Source organism: Schistocerca piceifrons, chromosome X, assembly GCF_021461385.2.
Source record: "Schistocerca piceifrons isolate TAMUIC-IGC-003096 chromosome X, iqSchPice1.1, whole genome shotgun sequence".
NCBI lineage: Eukaryota > Metazoa > Arthropoda > Insecta > Orthoptera > Acrididae > Schistocerca > Schistocerca piceifrons.
In genome coordinates this window covers 23,384,433-23,407,542 of record NC_060149.1, presented here as the reverse complement: position 1 = coordinate 23,407,542, position 23,110 = coordinate 23,384,433, and the positions used below count along the sequence as shown (strand labels likewise).

General features: G+C 50.9%; 1 protein-coding gene across 1 annotated transcript in view; it reads left to right on the top strand.

Moving 5' to 3' along the window:
- Positions 1-23,110, top strand: part of LOC124722161 (protein qua-1-like) — a 157,774-nt gene that overhangs the window by 122,168 nt on the left and 12,496 nt on the right. Inside the window, exon 2 of the mRNA XM_047247363.1 lies at positions 5,014-7,299. Within this exon, the coding sequence (XP_047103319.1) occupies positions 5,014-7,299 (2,286 nt within the window). The remainder of the gene's footprint in view (positions 1-5,013; positions 7,300-23,110) is intronic.

Here is a 23,110-nt window from a genome sequence, read left to right as displayed (position 1 = left end):
CAAAATGTGTTTTTTCCTGTTTAAATTCTGATCAGTATGGGCACCTATGAATTCTAATGTTTCAGTCCAATTTATTATTTCCTCACCATGTGTTACACTTATATGTATAAAACTGAATCGGTTGCCTGTCTTTAAAACTGAAGATGAGACCATTTGCAGCTATCCAGTCAATGATACTTTTAAGAACATTGTTCATAATTTCCTGTTTCCATGCGTATGCTTTGATTACAATACTAGTGCCATCTGCAAAATGAATTTATACTGATTTTTGTGTATTAGACGGAAGATCATTTACACACACGAGGAACAATAGTGGACCTGAAATTGAGCCTTGGGGAGCCCCATACAAGATTTCTCTCTCTATTCAAAAGTATAGCTGTGGACTATATTGGCTGAATTACTAAGTGCAACTTTCTGTATTCTTTTGATTTGGTATGACATTAGCCATCGGTTGGCTATACCACCAATCCCATGAAACTTCAATTTATCCAGGAGAATACTGTGATTCACACAGCCAGATGCTTTCTACAGATCACAGAAAATACCAACCAGCACTGTTTTATTATGCAATGCTTGTAAGATTTGAAGAGTGAACATATAAATGGCATTCCCAGTAGAGCAACTCTTCTGAAACCTAAACTGTGAGATGGTGAGAATATTACTGTTGGTAAGGTGAGATACTATACTAGAATACATCACCTTCTCAAAAAATTTTGTAAAATGTCATCAGCAGTGAAACAGGACAGTAGTGACTGACATTTCTCTAATAAGCTTTCTTAAAGAGGGGTTTAAGAATTGCACACGTCAGCCTCTCTGGAAAAATGCCTTAAGTTAGTTAAGCATTAAATATTTCAGGTAAGACCAGCATTATTCTAGGTGAACAAATCTTTAGTACTCTATTGGAAACACTATCAAAACCAGATGAGCTTTTGTTTCTGAGAGAATCTATAATTTTCTTGACTTCAACATTAAGATAAGTGTTCATTGGAATTTATATCATTGTGTCCAAATATTCATGTAAATTAAAATTCCTGAAAAGTGAAGTATACATAAGGTGGTAATAAAATCAAATGAAACTTCACGGGTTGAGAAAGTATGTGGCGTTATTTCACTGATTACAAAACCCAGTCAAATTTACAAAGAACTTTGGGTAGGCACCCACTTGCCAGGACGATGTTGCAGACCCTTGGCCTGTATGCATAACTGGTTCAGTTGGGATGAGTGTCATAAAAACCATTATGTCCTCTCCTGAGGCAAGCTGGCCCACAACTGTTGTAACTGGTTCTTGATATCCAGACAATGGCACTGGGACTGGTTGGTTGAGTCAGAGCAGGTGGCCACACGGTGAGGTCATTGGTCTTACCACATTAGGGAAGGAACACTAAACACAATTCTACAAGGACATTCATCATCAGTCCATGGCATCACTTGAAATGTAGCCACTCATATTGTTGTGTTAACAGCAGCATACACAAGGCATGGGGAAGTTTCTTATTATGGCTGCTGCTAGTCACCAACCAATGGTATGCTATGGCAGTTGTAGGGAGTCCATTACTTATTCTTTAATGGCAGGCACAGATATGAATGGGTTCCAAAGTGCTTAGTGCATATTATACTGACCCTCCCATGTGATGGTCAGCCATGGCCAACTGGAAGCTTGATAGTGAGTATGCCTGCCCTCATGTACACATTCAGTCCTAATTCGGGCCACTCTCAGATGAGAATGCACAACACATCTTGACATTCCATTACTTTGCTATTGTAGACTCACAATGATGCCCCTTTGAAACACTTTTGTGTTGATAATATTATCTCACATGGGTATGTGGCAGCTGTGTGTCCTTCAATGATCACTGAACATATGATGCTGTTAATGCCCCTTATATAACCTACCACAACTGGGAACAACAGTAAACATCAATAGCACTACCATACTCTGGTGGACATTCTACCTGTCACAAAGAATTGCATATCTTATCATTTATGGACCCTTTGATGGTGTATATGTGTACAAAGTTACATTGTCATCCAATCATATCTTCCAAATGCTTCACTTTATGTCAGGCAGTGTATTAAGGGTGCATAAAAATGGATACTCAGTAAGAGCTGTAACAGAAAATTTGTTTTTCTGCATATGAGGTTGAATTTCTGGGAAAAAATAATTTTCTGTTTCATCAATACATGGCAACAGAATTACTGATACAGCTGTGAGACCCTGTTAGCGGTAATACACTGATGCAAAGTTGGTGGATGTACATTTGAACTTTAAAAAGGGAAAGCAGGTTATTTACTGCCACTAGAAGTTTGAGAATGTTGCAGTGGTGCAGAACCAGTGGTCACTCGAGTATAGCACTGAGCCACCTACAAGGTATACAACCTGGGCACATTTTGGGGTGAGGTTCAAGTAGAATGCACAGAAATCCCATCGGTCATTTTGGTGTATGTTATAGCATCTGTCATGATTTGCACTCAGAAATTTATTGATACTGAAGCTCAAACGTCTGGTTGGTTGGTTTAAAAGAGAGGGAAGGGACCAAACTACAAGATCATTGGTCCCTTGTTCCTAATAAAACAATGCATAAAAGTGTGAAAATAAGACAGAAGAGACATGTAACACAAAAGGGAAAGAATGGAAAAACCACAACAATGAAGGAAAGGCAACGAACACTAAAAGGAACAAAACAGGACAAGAAAACAACAGAGCAATGCTAGAAACAGAAGAGAGTAAAACAAGAAAGCAGATTACACTGGCTGGCCGACCATGAGAATAAAAAACAAAAGCCAGCCACTCTACAAAACATTAAAACCACCACCCTAAAAGCACTACTCACGAATAAAACTTAAAACTAAATCAGCCAATGAGGCGTTGTCAGATAAAATGAGCGGCAATGAGTCCGGTAATCCAAGATTTCGTCACTGGGCAGTCAAAGTGGGACAGTGCACCAGAATACGGGCCACTGTCAACCACGCGCCGCACCAACACCAAGCGGGTCTTCATGGTGCAGGAGGTAACCATGGGTCGCCCAAGTGTAGCCAAGGCGAAGCCTGCAGAGGGCAACTGATTCCCTGTGAAAGGCCCCCATGGAAGACTTCCACACATTCATAGTCTCCTTAATGACACAGTTTGTTGTGCATACTGTTACGCCATTCCATCTCCCAAAGCCGAAAAACCCTGTGGTTTAAGTCAGAATACAGCTCAGGTTCAGAGATGCCCATATCCAGAAGCAGTTTCTGTGTAGTCCGTTTTGCCAGCTTGTTAGCAAGTTCATTGCCTGGGATTACGGTGTGTCCTGGGGTCCACACAAACACCACTGAACGGCGGGACCAGTGCAAGGCACAGATGGACTCCTGGTTGGGGGTCACCAAAGGATGGCGAGGGTAGCACTGGTCGATAGCTTGTAGGCTGCTCAAGCAGTCAGTAAATGATTCCTCTGGGCATGAACGGATAGACTGAAGTGCACAAGATATGGCCACCAGCTCTGCAGTAAATACACTGCAGCCATCGGGCAAGGAATGCTGTTCAATATGGCCTCTGTGGACAAAGGCGAAGCCAACATTGCCATCAGTATAAACCACTTCAGAGGCCCAGAACACATCAAGAATTGAGAGGAAGTGACAGCGGAGAGCCACAGGGTTAACGGAATTCTTGGCGCGACGTGAAAGGTCCAGACGAAGCTTCAGCCTACAGCTACACCAAGGAGGTGAACCTGGAGGGACCTCACGTAGAGGTAGTGAAGGGAAGAACTCCAGTTCAGACAGAAGCGATTGTACGTGATCTGCAATCGTTAGCCCTGACCTGGGCCACCTATGTGGGAGGTGAATCGTCGTGGTTGGGAAAAGAAGATGGTAATTAGGATGTTCAGGAGAGCTATGAATGTGTGCAACGTAACTGGCGAGCAGTTGTGCACGTCTGATCTCCAATGGAGGGACTCCTGCCTTCAACAGAATGATTGTCACTGGATTCATCCTAAAAGCTCCTGTTGTTAGTCTAACTCCACAATGGTACAGTAGGTTGAGCAAACGCAATGCTGAGGGCGCTGCCGAACCATAAATCACACTCCCATAGTCGAGGTGGGATTGAACGAGGGCTCTGTAGAGCTGCAAAAACGTAGAGCGATCTGCACCCCATTTGGTGTTGCTCAGGCAGCAGAGGGCATTGAGGTGCTGCCAACACTTCCGCTTAAGCTGATGATGAGGAAGCCAAGCCAAACAAGCATCTAAAACCAGACCTAAGAAGCGGTATGTCTCCATTATAGTGAGTGGATCGACATTAAGGTAAAGTGCTGGTTCTGGATGAACGGTACGATGCTGACAAATGTATGACATGTCTTCATGGTGGAACTGGAAGCAACGAGCTAGAGCTCATGACTGTGCCTTGTGGATTGCTCCCTGTAAGAGATGCACAGCAACACCAGTACTGGAGGAGCAGTACGAAATGCATAAGTCATCTGCAAAAGAGAAGGTGAGACAGAGGGGCCCAACAGCTGCAGCCAGACAGTTAAGGGCCACTCAAAATAGAGAAAGACGGAATACAAAGCCCTGCGGGACTTCATTCTCCTCGATATGGATGAAACTATAGGAGGCACCAAAATTGGACACACAAACTATGGACCAAAAGGAAGTTTCAGATCAAAATCCGGAACGGACCACGGAGAACCCATTCATACAATATGGCAAGGATTTGATGTTGCCAGGTCATGACATACACTTTTTGTAAATCAAAAAACATGGCAAACAGGTGTTGGCACCTGGAAAAGGCTGTTCAGATGGCAGACTTGAGGAACACAAGATTATCAGTGGTAGAGCGACCCTGGTGGAAGCCGCCCTGACATGGAGCCAGTAGGCCACATGACTCCATGACACAACCCAACTGCTGACACACCATACATTCCAGCAGCTTATAAAGAATCTTGGTGAGGCTGATGGACCGATAGCTACGCCAAGCAGGCTTTTACCAGGTTTCAGCACCGGAATGATGGTGCTCTCCTGCCATTGCGGTGGAAAGACACCAAGGCAACGGCAAAGCCCCCGCCAACGGCAAAGCCCCCGCCAACGGCAAAGCCCCCGCCAACGGCAAAGCCCCCGCCAACGGCAAAGCCCCCGCCAACGGCAAAGCCCCCGCCAACGGCAAAGCCCCCGCCAACGGCAAAGCCCCCGCCAACGGCAAAGCACCCGCCAACGGCAAAGCACCCGCCAACGGCAAAGCACCCGCCAACGGCAAAGCACCCGCCAACGGCAAAGCACCCGCCAACGGCAAAGCACCCGCCAACGGCAAAGCACCCGCCAACGGCAAAGCACCCGCCAACGGCAAAGCACCCGCCAACGGCAAAGCACCCGCCAACGGCAAAGCACCCGCCAACGGCAAAGCACCCGCCAACGGCAAAGCACCCGCCAACGGCAAAGCACCCGCCAACGGCAAAGCACCCGCCAACGGCAAAGCACCCGCCAACGGCAAAGCACCCGCCAACGGCAAAGCACCCGCCAACGGCAAAGCACCCGCCAACGGCAAAGCACCCGCCAACGGCAAAGCACCCGCCAACGGCAAAGCACCCGCCAACGGCAAAGCACCCGCCAACGGCAAAGCACCCGCCAACGGCAAAGCACCCGCCAACGGCAAAGCACCCGCCAACGGCAAAGCACCCGCCAACGGCAAAGCACCCGCCAACGGCAAAGCACCCGCCAACGGCAAAGCACCCGCCAACGGCAAAGCACCCGCCAACGGCAAAGCACCCGCCAACGGCAAAGCACCCGCCAACGGCAAAGCACCCGCCAACGGCAAAGCACCCGCCAACGGCAAAGCACCCGCCAACGGCAAAGCACCCGCCAACGGCAAAGCACCCGCCAACGGCAAAGCACCCGCCAACGGCAAAGCACCCGCCAACGGCAAAGCACCCGCCAACGGCAAAGCACCCGCCAACGGCAAAGCACCCGCCAACGGCAAAGCACCCGCCAACGGCAAAGCACCCGCCAACGGCAAAGCACCCGCCAACGGCAAAGCACCCGCCAACGGCAAAGCACCCGCCAACGGCAAAGCACCCGCCAACGGCAAAGCACCCGCCAACGGCAAAGCACCCGCCAACGGCAAAGCACCCGCCAACGGCAAAGCACCCGCCAACGGCAAAGCACCCGCCAACGGCAAAGCACCCGCCAACGGCAAAGCACCCGCCAACGGCAAAGCACCCGCCAACGGCAAAGCACCCGCCAACGGCAAAGCACCCGCCAACGGCAAAGCACCCGCCAACGGCAAAGCACCCGCCAACGGCAAAGCACCCGCCAACGGCAAAGCACCCGCCAACGGCAAAGCACCCGCCAACGGCAAAGCACCCGCCAACGGCAAAGCACCCGCCAACGGCAAAGCACCCGCCAACGGCAAAGCACCCGCCAACGGCAAAGCACCCGCCAACGGCAAAGCACCCGCCAACGGCAAAGCACCCGCCAACGGCAAAGCACCCGCCAACGGCAAAGCACCCGGCAACGGCAAAGCACCCGGCAACGGCAAAGCACCCGGCAACGGCAAAGCACCCGGCAACGGCAAAGCACCCGGCAACGGCAAAGCACCCGGCAACGGCAAAGCACCCGGCAACGGCAAAGCACCCGGCAACGGCAAAGCACCCGGCAACGGCAAAGCACCCGGCAACGGCAAAGCACCCGGCAACGGCAAAGCACCCGGCAACGGCAAAGCACCCGGCAACGGCAAAGCACCCGGCAACGGCAAAGCACCCGGCAACGGCAAAGCACCCGGCAACGGCAAAGCACCCGGCAACGGCAAAGCACCCGGCAACGGCAAAGCACCCGGCAACGGCAAAGCACCCGGCAACGGCAAAGCACCCGGCAACGGCAAAGCACCCGGCAACGGCAAAGCACCCGGCAACGGCAAAGCACCCGGCAACGGCAAAGCACCCGGCAACGGCAAAGCACCCGGCAACGGCAAAGCACCCGGCAACGGCAAAGCACCCGGCAACGGCAAAGCACCCGGCAACGGCAAAGCACCCGGCAACGGCAAAGCACCCGGCAACGGCAAAGCACCCGGCAACGGCAAAGCACCCGGCAACGGCAAAGCACCCGGCAACGGCAAAGCACCCGGCAACGGCAAAGCACCCGGCAACGGCAAAGCACCCGGCAACGGCAAAGCACCCGGCAACGGCAAAGCACCCGGCAACGGCAAAGCACCCGGCAACGGCAAAGCACCCGGCAACGGCAAAGCACCCGGCAACGGCAAAGCACCCGGCAACGGCAAAGCACCCGGCAACGGCAAAGCACCCGGCAACGGCAAAGCACCCGGCAACGGCAAAGCACCCGGCAACTATGACTGTCATACACACAGGATGAGGGCGTTTTAATTTTCACTTAGCCTCTGTGTAGGTCAGTCTGTCCAGGGTCCTGTACTCCGTCATTTTCCTTTCTTTCTGGAGAACCCTGCAGTCTGGCGAGCAAGGTTAGTGGTGCTCTCCACAGTTGACACAGACGGGAGGCGGGGCACATGGAGTATTGGTATGTGATGGGCGTCCACAGTCTCAACATGTGATGCTGGAAGTACAGTGGGAAGACCTATGTCCTAACTTCCAGCACTTAAAGCACATCGTCGTGGGAGGGACTGGGCTTTACATCACAGTGGAAGAACATCAGCTTGACCTTCTAGGGCAACGTATCTCCTGCGAAGGCCAAGATGAATACACTGGTGGCAACTAGATCATCCCTCGGACCCCGGTGCACACGCTGGATGAAGTGTACACCTCGTGGCTCTAAATTGGCACGCAGGTAATCGTCAGACTGAAAAAGAAGGTCCCTGTGAAATATGATACCCTGGACCATATTTAAGCACCTACGGGGTGTGATGGTTATAGAAACATCCCCAGCTTGTCGCAAGCGAGTAGTGTGTGTGACTGGGCAGAGAATGGTGTTTTGATCAAGACTGGCCAGATCTCATTTTGGACAAGCTCTCAACCTGACCAAACTTGTCTAAATGCTCAACAAAATACTGAGGTTTCGTCGTCATGAAAGATTCCCCATCAGCTCTCAAACATACAAGGTACCGGTGCGAATAAGATCTGCTGCCATCGATAGCCTGACGTTCCTCCCATGGTGTGGTCAGGGAGGGGAACGATTTGGGGTCATACTTCTGTGCGTTGAATTGAGCTCGTGATCGCTTAGAGACTGCTGGTGTTTCACGACCAGCAAGAGATGATGGACTACGCTTCATCCCGTGTCATCTGTACTGATGCCACCCACTCTGACCATGGGCCGTTTTCATGGGCACCATCCAGCCGCAGCTAAGGCCACCTGGCAGGATGGCCATTGCTGGGAGTCCCGATGACCCAGCGGGATGGCTATCTACCCCTTGTCATACATGGGGAGTTAATGGTGAAGGCATCAGTAGAGCAATCCCTGTGGTCAGAGGGCTACAACCAACAAGGTACATGGCGGACCCACCACAATGGACTCGCTACCGTGTTGGATATCAGGTACGAAGTAGTCCATGGTTACCGTCGACGCAGAAAATGACACTGCACAGTGCATTGTGGAAAACACAACCAGGAAGGTGTCCTCGCCTAAGAGATGGAGAATGGTTGGTTGGTTGATTGGGGTTGAATGGATCAAAATGGACGGACGTCAGTCCCTTGTTTCCAATGTGGTCCATTCCGATAGAGCGACATCTCAGAAAAGTCGGAACGATACAAAGGAAAAGGCTAAAAAACGTAGAAGTGCAGTTATGTCGTCAATGGTAAAAACAAAATGAGGTAAGTCAGCAAGAGAGCGAACCCAACGCTATGCTAGAGGCAGGAAATGTCCAACCTCTGAAGCAGTAGAGGCAAGACCACTTGCAACTTAAAAGTGTGCAACCGCTAGAATGTAGAAATGCGTATGGGAAAAGGAGACTAACCAATCCTAGAAAGTGATAAAAACAGAGTAAAAGAGGAAAAAAAGGGGATCTCGGCCAGGGAGGGGAGTCTGGATTCTCCAAACAGGGCTTACAGTGGGAGATACCCCAACACCCACTGCCCTGCCCCAACACCGGAGAGAGATTAAAAACCTTAAAACTGAGAATAAAAACCACTTTCCAGGAGGAAACCAAGAACCAGTTCGACCATCTGAGAATCATCAGCCAACATCAAAGGTAAAGTGTGGGGGGAGTCTGTACTTAGCACACAGAGCCAAAAGAAGGGGCATTCAACCAAAATGTGGGCTACTGACTGAAAGGCTCCACAACCACAAAGTGGGGGTGGCTCATCACACGAAAGAAAACCATAGGTCAGCCTGGTATGGCCAATGTGGAGACGGCACAGTGTGGTCGAGGCCTTTTGGGGAGTCGAAAGGAAGAATGCCAAGGGCCTGGTGTCACCTTAATCGCACGAAGTTTATTAGACACGGAGGTAGCCTCCCAAGAGTTGGCCCATGATTGTGTGAAATGGGATTTGATGTGAAGCCGTAAATCTGCTGCAGGTTAGAGAAAAGGGGGGAGGGGGGTAAGTGACTGCTCCCCCAGCCAAACGATCAGCGAGCTCATTACCTGGGATACCCACATGGCCAGGGACCCAAAGGAAGTCAATGGAACAAGCAGCATGGTGAATATCAGCGAGATGGTCATGGATGGCAGATACCAAGGGATAGTGCGAAAAACACCGGTCAATAGCCAGAAGGCCACTCATTGAATCCGTACATAACATAACGCGGTTGTGTTGGGACTGTTTAACAAAGGTAAGGGCCTGGGAAACTGCCATCGATTCCACAGTAGACACCCCACGTGTAGGTGGCAGCAGATGATTTTTCCATTCCAACAGAGGACGTGAAACCATATCCCACATGATCAGCAGATTTAGAGCCATCGGTGTAAAAAAACAGTAGCATCCTGAAACTCCCTTAAAATTTGGCAGAAATGGAATGGGGGTATGGAATCTTTCAGACTTTGGTGGAGATCCATCCGAATTCGGGGCCAAGGAACTAACCAGGAGGGGGGGGGGGGGGGAGAGTGGAAGACAGAACAAAGAAGTTGAAAATCACAGCGAAGAGATGCAAGGTGGAGCCCAACCGGTGAACCCGCCCAAGGGCGGGAATCAGGTGGGCGATGTCCATGGTCTTTGAACAGGATAGAATAGGAGGGATGAGTGGGAGAGGAATGGACAGCGATTGCTTAAGACACCAGAAGCTGGGACCACCGAACATAAAGGGAGGGGGGGGGGGAGGGGATCCCAGCTTCATCCAGGAGACCATCATTAGGGCCAGTAGGGAAGGCACCGGTGACCAAGCAGATACCACAATGGTGGACTAGATCCAGCACGTGCAGTGTGGAAGGAGCAGCTGAACCATAAACCTGACAACCATAGTCCAAGCGAGACAGAACTAAAGCACGATAAAGGTGGAGAATGAGGCAGCGGTCCACACCCGAAGAGTAGTGGGAAGGAAGCGAAGGACACCGAGTTTACGAAAACATCCTACCTTCACAAATCTGATATGGGGAAGCCAAGTCTAGCTTGTTGTCGAAAAACAGACCCAGGAAACGAAACCACAGGCAATTGTGCATCAAGATAGAGCTCTGGATAAGGGTGGATTGTAGTACGGCGACAGAAGTGGACCACCCGCGATTTTAAAGGAGAGAAATGAAACCCGCGTTTTTTTTGTTTTTTTTTTTGTTTTGTTTTTGGTTTTAGGGCGCAAAACTATGGTCATTAGCGCCCGGTCCGTGACTTAGGAAACAGTAAAAAACCGAAATTGAAAGCCAGCAGCAATGGGAACGAAAGTCATAAAATTGGAGAAACTAAAAGCAGAAGGAAGGCTTAAAAATCCACTACAGAAAGGGGTTGGTTGTCCCCAAAAGAAGCTTCAAATGACTGATGCCATTTCACTGGCACTAATAAACTTGAGAACGCGGTCGGCTGAGCGCGTGTCATCTGCTAAAATCGATGATATAGCAGGCGATAGCTGTAGACGGGAGCGTAACGGATTAAAATAGGGGCACTCAATTAAAAGGTGTCTTACCGTCCACAGCTGAGACCAGTGGGGACAGAGTGGGGGAGGATCGCCGCTTAAAAGATGTCGATGGATAAAAAGACAGTCCCCTATCCGGAGTCTAGTTAAAATTACCTCCTCCCGACGACGCGGTCGGGAGGAAGAGGTCCAAGCACAAGGAAGAGCTTTTATGTCCCACAATTTATTATGGGTAAGTGTAGACCAATGCGTGTGCCATAAATGAACAACACGTCGACATAGAACGCTCCGTAGATCGGCGAAGAGAATCGATTGAATAGCTGGCCGAGGAAGAGAGACTACACCCTTGGCTGCAATATCGGCCGCCTCATTTCCACAGATACCAACGTGCCCCAGGAGCCAGAGGAACGCCAACGAGACGCCCCCCAGGTGGAGCAAGCGCAGACAGTCCTGAATCCGGTGGACCAGAGGGTGCACAGGATAAAGAGTTTGGAGACTGAGGAGAGAGCTGAGAGAATGTGAGCAGAAAACGTACTGTATCCGCTGATGGCGGCGGATGTAGTGGACAGCCTGGAGAACAGCGCACAGCTCCGCAGTATAAACCGAACACTGGTCGGGAAGCCGAAAGTGATTTGGGGTGTCGCCAACAATATAGGCACTCCCTACACCTAACGATGTTTTAGAGCCGTCGGCGTAAAATGTGGCGTCCGTCATTTGTGCACATAGAGCAGCAAATGCCCGACGATAAACAAGTGAAGGGGTACCATCCTTGGGAAATCGACAAAGGTCACGGAGCAGGCAGATCCGGGGACGGAGCCAAGGCGGTGCTGTACCCCAAGTTGTCAAGAAGGTTTTAGGAAACCGGAAGGAAAGAGAATGGAGCAGTTGACTGAAGTGGACTCCCAGTGGTAGTAGGGAGGAGGGGCAGCCTGCATACCCTACATCAAAGGAGCCATCGAAAAAAATGTCATGGGCTGGATTAGCAGGCATAGAAGACAGATGGCTAGCGTAACGACTCAGAAGGACTGCTCGTCGATTGGTCAGCGGAGGTTCAGCAGTCTCAGCATAAAGGCTTTCCACAGGGCTGGTGTAAAAAGCTCCAGACACTAAACGTAATGTACAGTGGTGGATAGAGTCGAGACGCCGAAGAATAGACGGCCGAGCAGAGGAGTAGACTATGCTTCCATAGTCCAATTTCGAGCGCACTAAGGCGCGATAGATGCGGAGAAGGACCACTCGGTCCGCTCCCCAGGAGGTACCATTCAGGACACGGAGGGTGTTGAGGGATCGCAGACAGCGAGCCGAAAGATAGGAAATGTGGGAGGACCAGCACAGTTTTCTGTCAAACATAAGACCCAAGAATTTAGCGACGTTTGAAAACGGAAGGTTGACAGGACCTAGATGTAAGGAGGGCGGAAGAAACTCCTTACGTCGCCAAAAATTAACACAAACGGTCTTACTGGGAGAAAAACGGAAGCCGGTTTCGATGATCCAAGAGTGGAGGCGATCGAGACATCCTTGAAGACGTCGTTCAAGAAGGCTGGTCTGTTGAGAGCTGTAGTAGATCGCAAAATCGTCCACGAACAGGGAGCCCGAGACATCAGGAAGGAGACAATCCATAATTGGATTGATGGCAATGGCAAACAGTACAACAGTCAGCACGGAGCCCTGGGGTACCCTATTTTCTTGGGAGAAAGTATGGGAGAGAGTAGTGTTCACCCGCACTGTAAGTGTGTGCTCTGCCATAAATTCTCAAAGAAAAAGGGGCAGCCGACCTCGAAAGCCCCAAGAGAACAGTGTGCGGAGGATGCCTGTCCTCCAACAGGTATTGTATGCTCTCTCCAGATCAAAAAATATTGCTACTGTCTGGCGTTTCCGGAGAAAATTGTTCATGATGTAAGTGGAGAGAGCAACAAGATGGTCAACTACAGAACGATGCTTTCGGAATCCACATTGGGCAGGTGTTAAAAGACTGCGGGATTCCAGCCACCACGCTAAACGGTAATTCACCATACGCTCCAAAACCTTACAGACACTACTCGTGAGAGAAATGGGGCGATAGCTAGAGGGGAGATGTTTGTCCTTTCCAGGTTTTGGAACAGGAACGACGATAGCTTCCCACCATCGTCTGGGAAAAGTACTGTCGGTCCAAATTCGATTATGAAGGCGAAGGAAGTAACGCAGACTATGGGTTGATAAATGCAGCAACATTTGGACGTGGATACCATTTGGTCCTGGGGTGGAGGAGCGAGAAGAAGAGAGTGCATGTTGGAGTTCCCGCAAGGAGAAAACAGTATTGTAGCTTTCGCGATTTTGAGAGGAGAAAGCAAGAGGTCGCACTTCCGCTGCACGTTTCTTCGGGAGAAACGCTGGCGGGTAATTTGAAGAGCTCGAAATCTCAGCAAAGTGCTGACCCAATGAGTTAGAAATTGCGACGGGGTCCACTAATGTATCGCGCGCGACAGTGAGCCCAGAGACTGGGGAGAAACTAGGCGCACCTGAGAACTGTCGAGGCCGACTCCAAACTTCCGAGGAGGGAGTGAAGATGTTAAATGAGCTAATAAAGAATTTCCAGCTTGCCTTCTTGCTATCGCAAATGACGCGATGGCATCGTGCACGGAACTGCTTATAGCGGATACAGACGGCAAGGACAGTGCTGTATTTTCCTTTCTGAGGCACAGTGGGCTGTCGACTGGCGAATAATTTTTGAGCAGCAAAGGTCGACACCTTTTCCTTTACTCTAATTTCCTGGATGAGCTTTTTTTTTTTTTTTTTTTTTTTTTTTTTTTTTTTTTTTGTGGTTTTAGGGCGCACAACTTCAATGGTCATTAGCGCCCTGACTACTCTAAGAATGCACCGCGAGGCACAAGTTGACCACAACAACTAAAAGGGAAAACACGATAAAAGACAGACTGACAGGCATAGGATTAAAAAACAGCATCATCAAATGTCCTTAGCGAGGTGTGTCAAATTGATAAAACGAAGAACACGAGCAGCTGCTCGTGGGTCATCCGCTAAAATGGCATCTAAAGTATTTGGCAGGTTAAGATCGAGGCGCAGTGTGTTAAGATCTGGACAGGACATTAAAATGTGTCTAACCGTCAGCAAGTGCCCACATGGGCAGAACGGCGCCGGCGCAGCCGTCAGCAGATGGCGATGGCTGAACCGGCAGTGTCCAATTCTTAACTGGGCTAAAACGACCTCCTCCCGCCGAGAAGGGCGTGAGGAGGACGTCCAAGCCACGGGAAGAGGTTTTAAGGCCCGAAGCTTGTTGTCGGTAAGTGCAGCCCAATCGGCATGCCACAGAGATAAGATGCGCCGACAAATCACCCTGCTAAAATCGGACGAAGGGACGCAACAAGAAGCTGTTCGAGGCTGGAGGACCGCAGCCTTGGCCGCGGCATCTGCAGCTTCGTTCCCAGGGATACCGACATGGCCCGGAACCCACATAAAGCTAACTGGAGAACCGACGTCCACCAGCTGCTGAAGAGAGCGTTGGATCCGGTGTACGAAAGGGTGAACCGGGTACGGATCACTGAGGCTCTGGATGGCGCTCAGGGAATCTGAGCAGATGACATAAGCAGAATGTCGGTGGCGGCAGATGTAAAGAACAGCCTGGTAGAGGGCAAAGAGCTCAGCTGTGAAGACCGAACAATGGCCATGGAGCCGGTATTTGAAACTTTGTGCCTCGACAATAAAGGAACACCCGACCCCGTCATTGGTCTTAGAGCCATCTGTATAAATGAAAGTCATGTCGATGAACTTCGAACGAAGTTCCAAAAAACGGGAGTGGTAGACCGAACCGGGGGTGACCTCTTTTGGGAGCGAGCTGAGGTCAAGGTGAATGCGGACCTGAGCCTGGAGCCAAGGTGGCGTGCGGCTCTCGCCCACTCGAAAGGTTGCAGGGAGGGAAAAAGTAAGGTGTTGAAGGAGGCGACGAAAGCGAACTCCAGGGGGTAGCAGGGCAGAGACATACAACCCGTAGTGACGGTCAAGAGAGTCGTCAAAAAAGGAACGATAAGACGGATGGTCGGGCATTGACAGTAGCCGACAGGCATACCGACAAAGCAGTATATCGCGCCGGTAGGTGAGTGGCAATTCGCCAGCGTCAGCATGAAGACTCTCTACGGGACTGGTATAAAATGCTCCGATCGCAAGTCGTAAACCCCGATGTTGTATGGAGTTGAGGCGGCGTAAGATGGATGGCCGTGCAGAGGAGTATACGAAGCTCCCATAATCCAGCTTGGAGCGGACGATCGACCGATATAGACGAAGTAGGACGGTTCGATCCGCTCCCCACGACAGACCACTGAGAACACGGAGGACATTTAAAGAACGGGTACAACGGGCGGCCAAATATGACGCATGTGGAGACCAGCTAAGTTTCCTGTCAAATGTAAGGCCTAAAAATTTGGTTGTCTCCACGATTGGGAGAGCAACGGGACCGAGTCGTAAGGACGGTGGGAGAAACTCTTTGTATCGCCAGAAGTTAATACAGACCGTCTTCTCAGCAGAAAAACGGAAGCCATTGGCGACACTCCAGGAGTAAAGACGGTCAAGAGAACGCTGAAGACAGTGCTCCAGGACACGTGTACACTGCGCGCTGCAATAGACGGTAAAATCGTCCACGAAAAGGGAGCCTGATACATCAGCTGGGAGGCAATCCATTATTGGATTGATCGCGATGGCGAAGAGAGCGACGCTCAAAACTGAGCCCTGTGGCACCCCATTCTCCTGGCGAAAGGTGTCGGACAGGACAGAACCCACACGTACCCTGAACTGTCGATCCATTAAAAAGGAACGAATAAAAAGAGGGAGGCGACCGCGAAGGCCCCATGTATGCATGGTGCGGAGAATGCCCGCCTTCCAACAGGTGTCGTAAGCCTTCTCCAAATCAAAGAACACAGCCGCGGTCGGGCGCTTCCGCAAGAAGTTATTCATAATGAAGGTCGACAAGGTAACCAGATGGTCAACAGCAGAGCGGCGCCTACGAAATCCACATTGTACATTGGTAAGTAGGCGTCGAGACTCGAGCAGCCAAACCAATCGAGAGTTAACCATTCGCTCCATCACTTTACAGACACAGCTGGTAAGCGAGATAGGTCGATAACTGGAAGGCAAGTGCTTGTCCTTCCCCGGCTTAGGAATTGGGACAACAATAGACTCGCGCCAGCATGCGGGAACATGTCCCTCAATCCAGATGCGATTGTATGTACGAAGAAGAAAACCTTTACCCGCAGGAGAAAGGTTCTTCAGCATCTGAATATGAATAGAATCTGGCCCTGGAGCAGAGGACCGTGATCGGCCAAGTGCGTTTTCGAGTTCCCGCATGGTAAATGGGGCATTATATCTTTCACAATTCGAGGAGCGGAAGTTAGGTGGTCTAGCCTCCTCTGCCTGTTTGCGGGGGAGGAAGGCAGGGTGGTAATGAGCGGAGCTCGAAACCTCTGCGAAAAAGCGGCCGAAGGCATTGGAGACAGCCTCAGGGGCCACAATGACGTCATTCGCGACCTTCAAGCCAGAAACTGGTGAGTGGACCTTAGTGCCAGATAGCCGGCGCAGGCTACCCCAGACAACAGAAGAAGGAGTAAAACTGTTGAAGGTGCTTGTGAAAGCAGCCCAGCTGGCTTTCTTGCTTTCTTTGATAATACGACGACACTGAGCACGTAATCGTTTATAATTGATACAATTCGCCACTGTAGGGTGGCGTTTAAAAGTGCGTAAAGCACGTCGACGAGCACGTAAAGCGTCTCTACATGCTGCAGTCCACCAGGGGACCGGTACGCGACGTGGAGAAGAAGGAGGGTGAGGGATGGAATATTCAGCAGCAGCGAGAATGACTTCCGTGAGGTGTGCGACCTGACGATCGCAGCTTGTAAAGGTTTGATCCTGAAAGGTCGCCCTGGAAGAGAAGAGCCCCCAGTCTGCCTTGGAGATGGTCCAATTAGAGAAGCACGGAGAGGGGGTATGCTGCAGGAGATGGATAACACACGGGAAGTGGTCGCTCGAATATGTATCAGAAAGTGCATACCACTCAAACCGGCGTGCAAGTTGGGGAGTACATATAGAGAGGTCTAAATGGGAATAGGTGTGAGATGTGTCCGAAAGAAAAGTAGGGGCGCCAGTATTGAGGCAGACAAGATCGAGCTGGTTGAAAAGGTCTGCTAACAAGGAGCCCCTCGGGCAGGATGCTGGAGAGCCCCAAAGGGGATGGTGGGCATTGAAGTCTCCAGTTAACAAAAATGGTGCAGGTAGCTGAGCAATAAGTTGCATCACGTCTGCCCTGGTAACGGCAGATGACGATGGAGTGTAAACGGTACAAAAGGAAAACGTAAAAGTGGGGAGAGTAATGCGGATGGCAACTGCCTGCAGGCCGGTGTGCAACGTGATGGGATCGTAGTAAATATCATCCCGGACCAGCAACATAACCCCTCCATGGGCTGGGATACCTACCACAGGGGGTAGGTCAAAACGCACAGAGGTGTAGTGTGCCAAGGCAATTTGATCGCATGGGCGTAGCTTCGTTTCCTGGAGGGCTACGACAAGCGGACGGTGCAAGCGGAGCAGCAACTTCAAGTCCTCTCGGTTGGAGCGAATGCTGCGAATATTCCAGTGAATAAGTGCCATCGTAAGGAAAGAAAGATGAGAGAAGTGGTCACCTCGAAGGCCGCTTAGGGCCTGGCTTCGAGCGAGCACTGCCGCCGCTATCAGTAGGCGGACAGTCATCGTCCATTGGGTCTATAGGGTCATCGGCCATCTCGGGAGGATGGCCGGGAGGGGGAGCTTCCTCCGCCAGTGAACGGCCAGATGTACGGCGACCAGCGGTGCGGCCAGGCGAAACGGATGACGGCCTGGGGCGGCAGCCGCTGGGTGGCGCAAGAGAAGAAATGCGCCGTGGCGGGGAAGGAGAACTGTGCTTCCTATGCGCCTTTTTGGAAGGACGTGTAGTGGAAGTACCGGTCGAAGGCTGGGAGGTCGAGGTACGGAGGAAGTCTGCACGGGATGGTTCCTTCTTGAAGGCCCGTGCATCTGACTTCGGTGTCTTCGTCTTAGCAGAAGCTGAGGAAGGTGCTCGTGTCTGTGGGGTGATGGGAGGAAGAGGAGACGTCGACCGCGCGATCTTAGCACTGGCCGAACGGACGACCATGGTGCTGAAGGTCAGATCGCATGTCTGGGTTGCTACCTCCCGGGTAGTCCGAGGAGAGGCGAGGACAGTACTGTATTTCCCCGCTGGGAGCAGCGTGGGCTTCCTACTAGCCAATAGCTTGCGAGCAGCCGAGGTGGACACTTTCTCTTTGACCCGAATTTCCTGAATACAGCGTTCTTCCTTATAGACAGGACAGTCGCGGGAGGATGCGGCATGGTCACCCTGACAGTTCACACAACGAGGAGACGGAGGTGGACAGTCACCCTCATGGGCATCCCTGCCACAGGTGACACATTTAGCCGCATTGGAACAAGACTGTCGAGTGTGATTGAAACGCTGACACTGGTAGCAGCGCGTAGGTGTCGGGATATAGGGGCGAACAGAAATAACCTCGTAGCCCGCCTTGATGCGCGATGGCAGCTTAACACTATCGAAGGTCAAGAAAATTGTCCGGGTCGGTACAAGGTCATTGTTGACCTTTTTCATGACCCTATGGACAGCCGTCACGCCCTGCTCAGCGAGGAATGATTGAAGCTCCTCGTCAGTCAATCCGTCGAGGGAGCTAGTATAGACTACACCACGAGACGAATTCAAAGTTCGGTGGGCCTCCACCCAGACAGGGAACGTGTACAGGAGGGTGGCCCGAAGCAGTTTTTGTGCCTGAAAGGCACTCTCAGTTTCTAGTAATAAGGTGCCGTTACGCAACCTGGTACAGGATTTGACAGATCCGGCTATGGCATCTACGCCTTTCTGAATAACGAAAGGGTTGACAGAGGAAAAATCCTTTCCATCCTCAGATCGAGAAACTACGAGGAACTGTGGGGCAGGCGGTAGTACTTTTGTCACTGTTGGCTGGTCACGTTTCCGTTTTTGGGCCGAAGTCGAAAGAGATGGAGTAGAATCCATTGCGGAGGAATCCCCCATGATTGCCAGCGTCTCCGATGGCGCGCTCCTTCCTTGTGGGGACCCTCTCAGAGGGCACTCCCGCCTTAGGTGAATGTTTACACCTCAGGTCACACCTCCCGAGAAACAGACGGAGGGACCAATCGGCATGGTCAGAAGGTATCAGCTCAGGCAATCACCCCTCCCCGGGCCTGGCCTTTACCAGGGGGTACGCGCGTGCCTTACATGTCTACCCAGGGCGGGGACTTACGCGTTACCCCGTCACCGGCTACGCGTGCGAACGCGTGGGTCGGCCTTCAGACACGCACAGGGAGGAAGGAAGAAGAGGAAAAAGAAGAGAGAGAGGGAGAAAGAGGACAGACTGTCTCAAACGCCGAGGCGGAGACCAGAGAAGGCAAGGAGAAGAAGGCAATGAGAAAGCAAGGGGAAGAAGGCAATGAGAAGGCAAGGAGAAGAAGGCAATGAGAAGGCAAGGAGAAGAAGGCAATGAGAAGGCAAGGAGAAGAAGGCAATGAGAAGGCAAGGGAAAGAGTAAGGAAGACAGTGAGGTGGAGAAGAGCAAAGAAAGGAACCAACAAAAGGAAGGAAGAAACGAGAAGTAAAAAACCAAAAGGACCACGATGATAGGTCGTGGAACCGTCCATCTCCGGACGCAGGCGCTAACTACCCCCGTGAGGGGGATGGACTCCTTTTAGTCGCCTCTTACGACAGGCAGGAATACCGCGGGCCTATTCTAATCCCCGGACCCGCAGGGGGGCTGGATGAGCTTTTTCGTCCTTAAAAACGGGACAATCTCGAGAGGAAGCAGCGTGGTCACCCATACAGTTGATGCAGCGAGGGGATGGAGGTGGACAAGCACCCTCATGGGCATCCTTGCCACACGTAACACATTTGGCCGGATTGGAACAGGACTGGCTGGTGTGATTGAACCGCTGACACCAATAGCAACGCGTAGGGTTTGGGACTTAAGGGCGAACGGAAATTATCTCATAGCCTGCTTTGATTTTCGATGGGAGTTGAACTTTGTCAAATGTCAAGAAGACAGTGCGGGTTGGAATGATGTTCGTGTCAACCCTTTTCATAACCCTATGAACAGCCGTTACGCCCTGGTCAGACAGGTAGTGCTGAATTTCTTCGTCAGACAATCCATCGAGGGAGCGTGTATAAACGACTCCACGCGAGGAATTTAAAGTACGGTGCGGTTCCACCCGGACAGGGAAGGTGTGTAGTAGTGAGGTACACAGCAATTTTTGTGCCTCGAGGGCACTGACTGTTTCTAACAACAGGGTGCCATTCCGTAATTTGGAACAAGACTTTACAGGACCTGCAATTGCATCAACACCTTTCTGAATAATGAAAGGGTTGACCGTGGAGAAGTCGTGACCTTCGTCAGACCGAGAAACAAGGAACTGTGGCAACGATGGAAGAAATGTCTGTGGCTGAGACTCAGTGAACTTACGCTTGTGAGCAGACATAGTGGAAGGTGAGGAAACCATTGCGGAAGAATCCCCCATGATTACCGGCGTCTCCGATGGCGCACTCCTCCCTTGTGGGGGCCCTCTCTGAGGGCACTCCCGCCTTAGGTGATTGTTCACACATCAGGTCACACCTCCCAACAAACGGACGGAGGGACCAATCGGCACTCTCGGAAGGTATCAGCTCGGGTAATCACCCCTCCCTGGGCCTGGCCGTTACCAGGGCGTACGTACGTGTCCTACCTGTCTACCCGGGGCGGGGAATTACGCGTTACCCCATCACCGGCTACGCACAAAAATGCGTGGGTCGGCCTTCAGACACGCACAGGGAGAAAGAAAGAGAAAGGGAAAAACAAAGAAAGGGAAAGGAAAGAAGAGAGGTCTCAAACGCCGCAGCGGAGAAAAGGGTAAGGAGAAGAGGTAAGGAAAAGAGAAGGACAAAGGAAGGATGAAGACATACAAACAAGGAAGGTGAAGAATGCGGTACATTTACAAGCATCCGTCTCTGGACATAGGCACAAACCAAACTCCCAGAGGCGGAGAAAGGGAAGGAAAGAACCAGAGGTGAGGGAGGGGAGGCGAAGCTGGGGGACGGGGAAGGATGCGGAAAGGGACGGTATGCAGCCCAGAAAGGAAGGAGGGCCACATTAGCTCGGGGTCCCGTGCTCGCTACGCACGTGTCCACAAAAGAGTTGTGGACCCCCTGGGGGGGGGGGGGGGGGGGGGGGGTGAAACCCGCGTGAGAGGGTCCAAGCAGAGGTACGCTGTATAGCTCCCTGGAGCTTCCGCTCTGCAGAGGCCATCAAAGATGAACTAACCCAAATGCAGAAATCATTCACATACAGAGCAGGGGCAACCAAAGGACCGACAGAGGCCACAAGTCCATCGATAGCAATGAGGAAAAGTAGTACACTCAATACAGAAACCTGTGGGATGCCCGTCTCCTGGGTCTGTGGAAAACTAAAAACAGTACCAACCCAAACCCTGAATGACCGATGGAACAGGAACTGGCGGATATAAATCTAGAGTGGGCCCCGAAGACCCCAGTGATGAAGTGTAAGTAAGACGTGATGGCACCAAGCCGTGTCATAGGCCTTGCGAAGTTCAAAAAATACTGCAACCAAATGGCAGCGCTGAGAAAAAGCCTGCCAAACTGTGGATTCCAAGTGAAGTAAATGATTGGAGAGTGTCCCTCTCAGAAGCCACACTGGTAAGGAGCCAATAGATTCCGAGATTCGAGGACCCAATTGAGCCAATGGGCTACCATCCGTTCAAGTAACTTGCAAACAACATTTGTCAGACTAATTGGCCCATAGCTTTCATCAAATAGCGGGTTCTTACCAGGCTTAATGACAGGAACCACAATGCTTTCCCTCCACTGAGAAGGGAAGTCACCCTGGAGCCAAATACGGTTAAACACCCGGAGAAGATGTTGCCGTTGTGGAGCACTGAGACGTTGAAGCAGTTGGTTATGAATGGAGTCTGGACCAGGGGACGTATTATGAGAAGAAGGAAGTGCAGAAAGAAATTCCCATTCAGTAAAAGGTTCGTTGTAAGATTCTGACTGACAAGGGGTAAAACATAAGGCCGAAGCTTCGGCCCGCTGTTTCCGGTGAAGGAAAGCAGCCAGATAGGAGGCTGATGCTGATGCCGTTGTGAAATGGGTCGCACAATGTTCCGCAAGAATCAACAGGTCTGTACGAAGGCCATCTGGGAGGTGAAGGCCTGGGAGGTTGGACTGCCAATGGCAACCTTGGAGAGAGCGAACTGTAGCCCATACCCGTGACATAGGGACAGAAGAACCGAGGGAAGAAACAAATCATTCCCAACATAGCCGTTTGATTAAATAACGGGCTTTAGCATGAAGGCATTTAAAGGTAATAAGGTTGGCAACGGATGGCTGCTCTTAACGTGTTGCGAAGCTCAACAGTGATCACGGATGGCAATGGAAATGACCATACTCCACCACGGGACTTGTCGGCGACGAAATGGTCCAGATGAGCGTGGTACAGCAAGGCTAGCAGCGCGAACAATCTCGACAGATATGTCACATAGGATGTCAGCAATACAACCCGACAAAGAGGGAGAAAACATGACGTGTGCAGTGTATAGAGGCCAATCGGCGCGTTGGAAAGACCAACTATGTAACCTGTCCATCGGGGAGTGCAAAGGGAGCCAAATAATCAACGGGAAATGGTCACTATCACAAAGCTTTTGGTGTAACGTCATAAGCGTGTGACTGCGTGTGAGATCGCTCTCTAAGTTTTTATATATTTTTAGGTTCCAGATAGATATTTCAACGGTTTTTGTGATATTTACTATATAAGTGATTTATTAGTTGTTTCTACATTCACCTCTGCCTTTCTTGTGTTGTGACCTGATATTTGTGTGTGTTTCGTATCGAGCAACTTAACCTCTTACCTGTGTTTACGTTCCGCACTGACCAGTTGCAGCTGTAGCGGCGCATCGAAAGCTAAGAACTAATTAATTGGAGTATAGTGGTTTATTTAGGAACTGTAGTAGTCTTCAACCAGTGTTCTTGGTGTTTTCTGGTGAAATAATTTCAGAAGAACTTTTTGGGAAATGTTTTCAGTTTCGTTACTGTGTCATTAGACGTTTGATTTTCTTTCTGTGTTAGTCTTTTGTTATATTCTCATTTGTT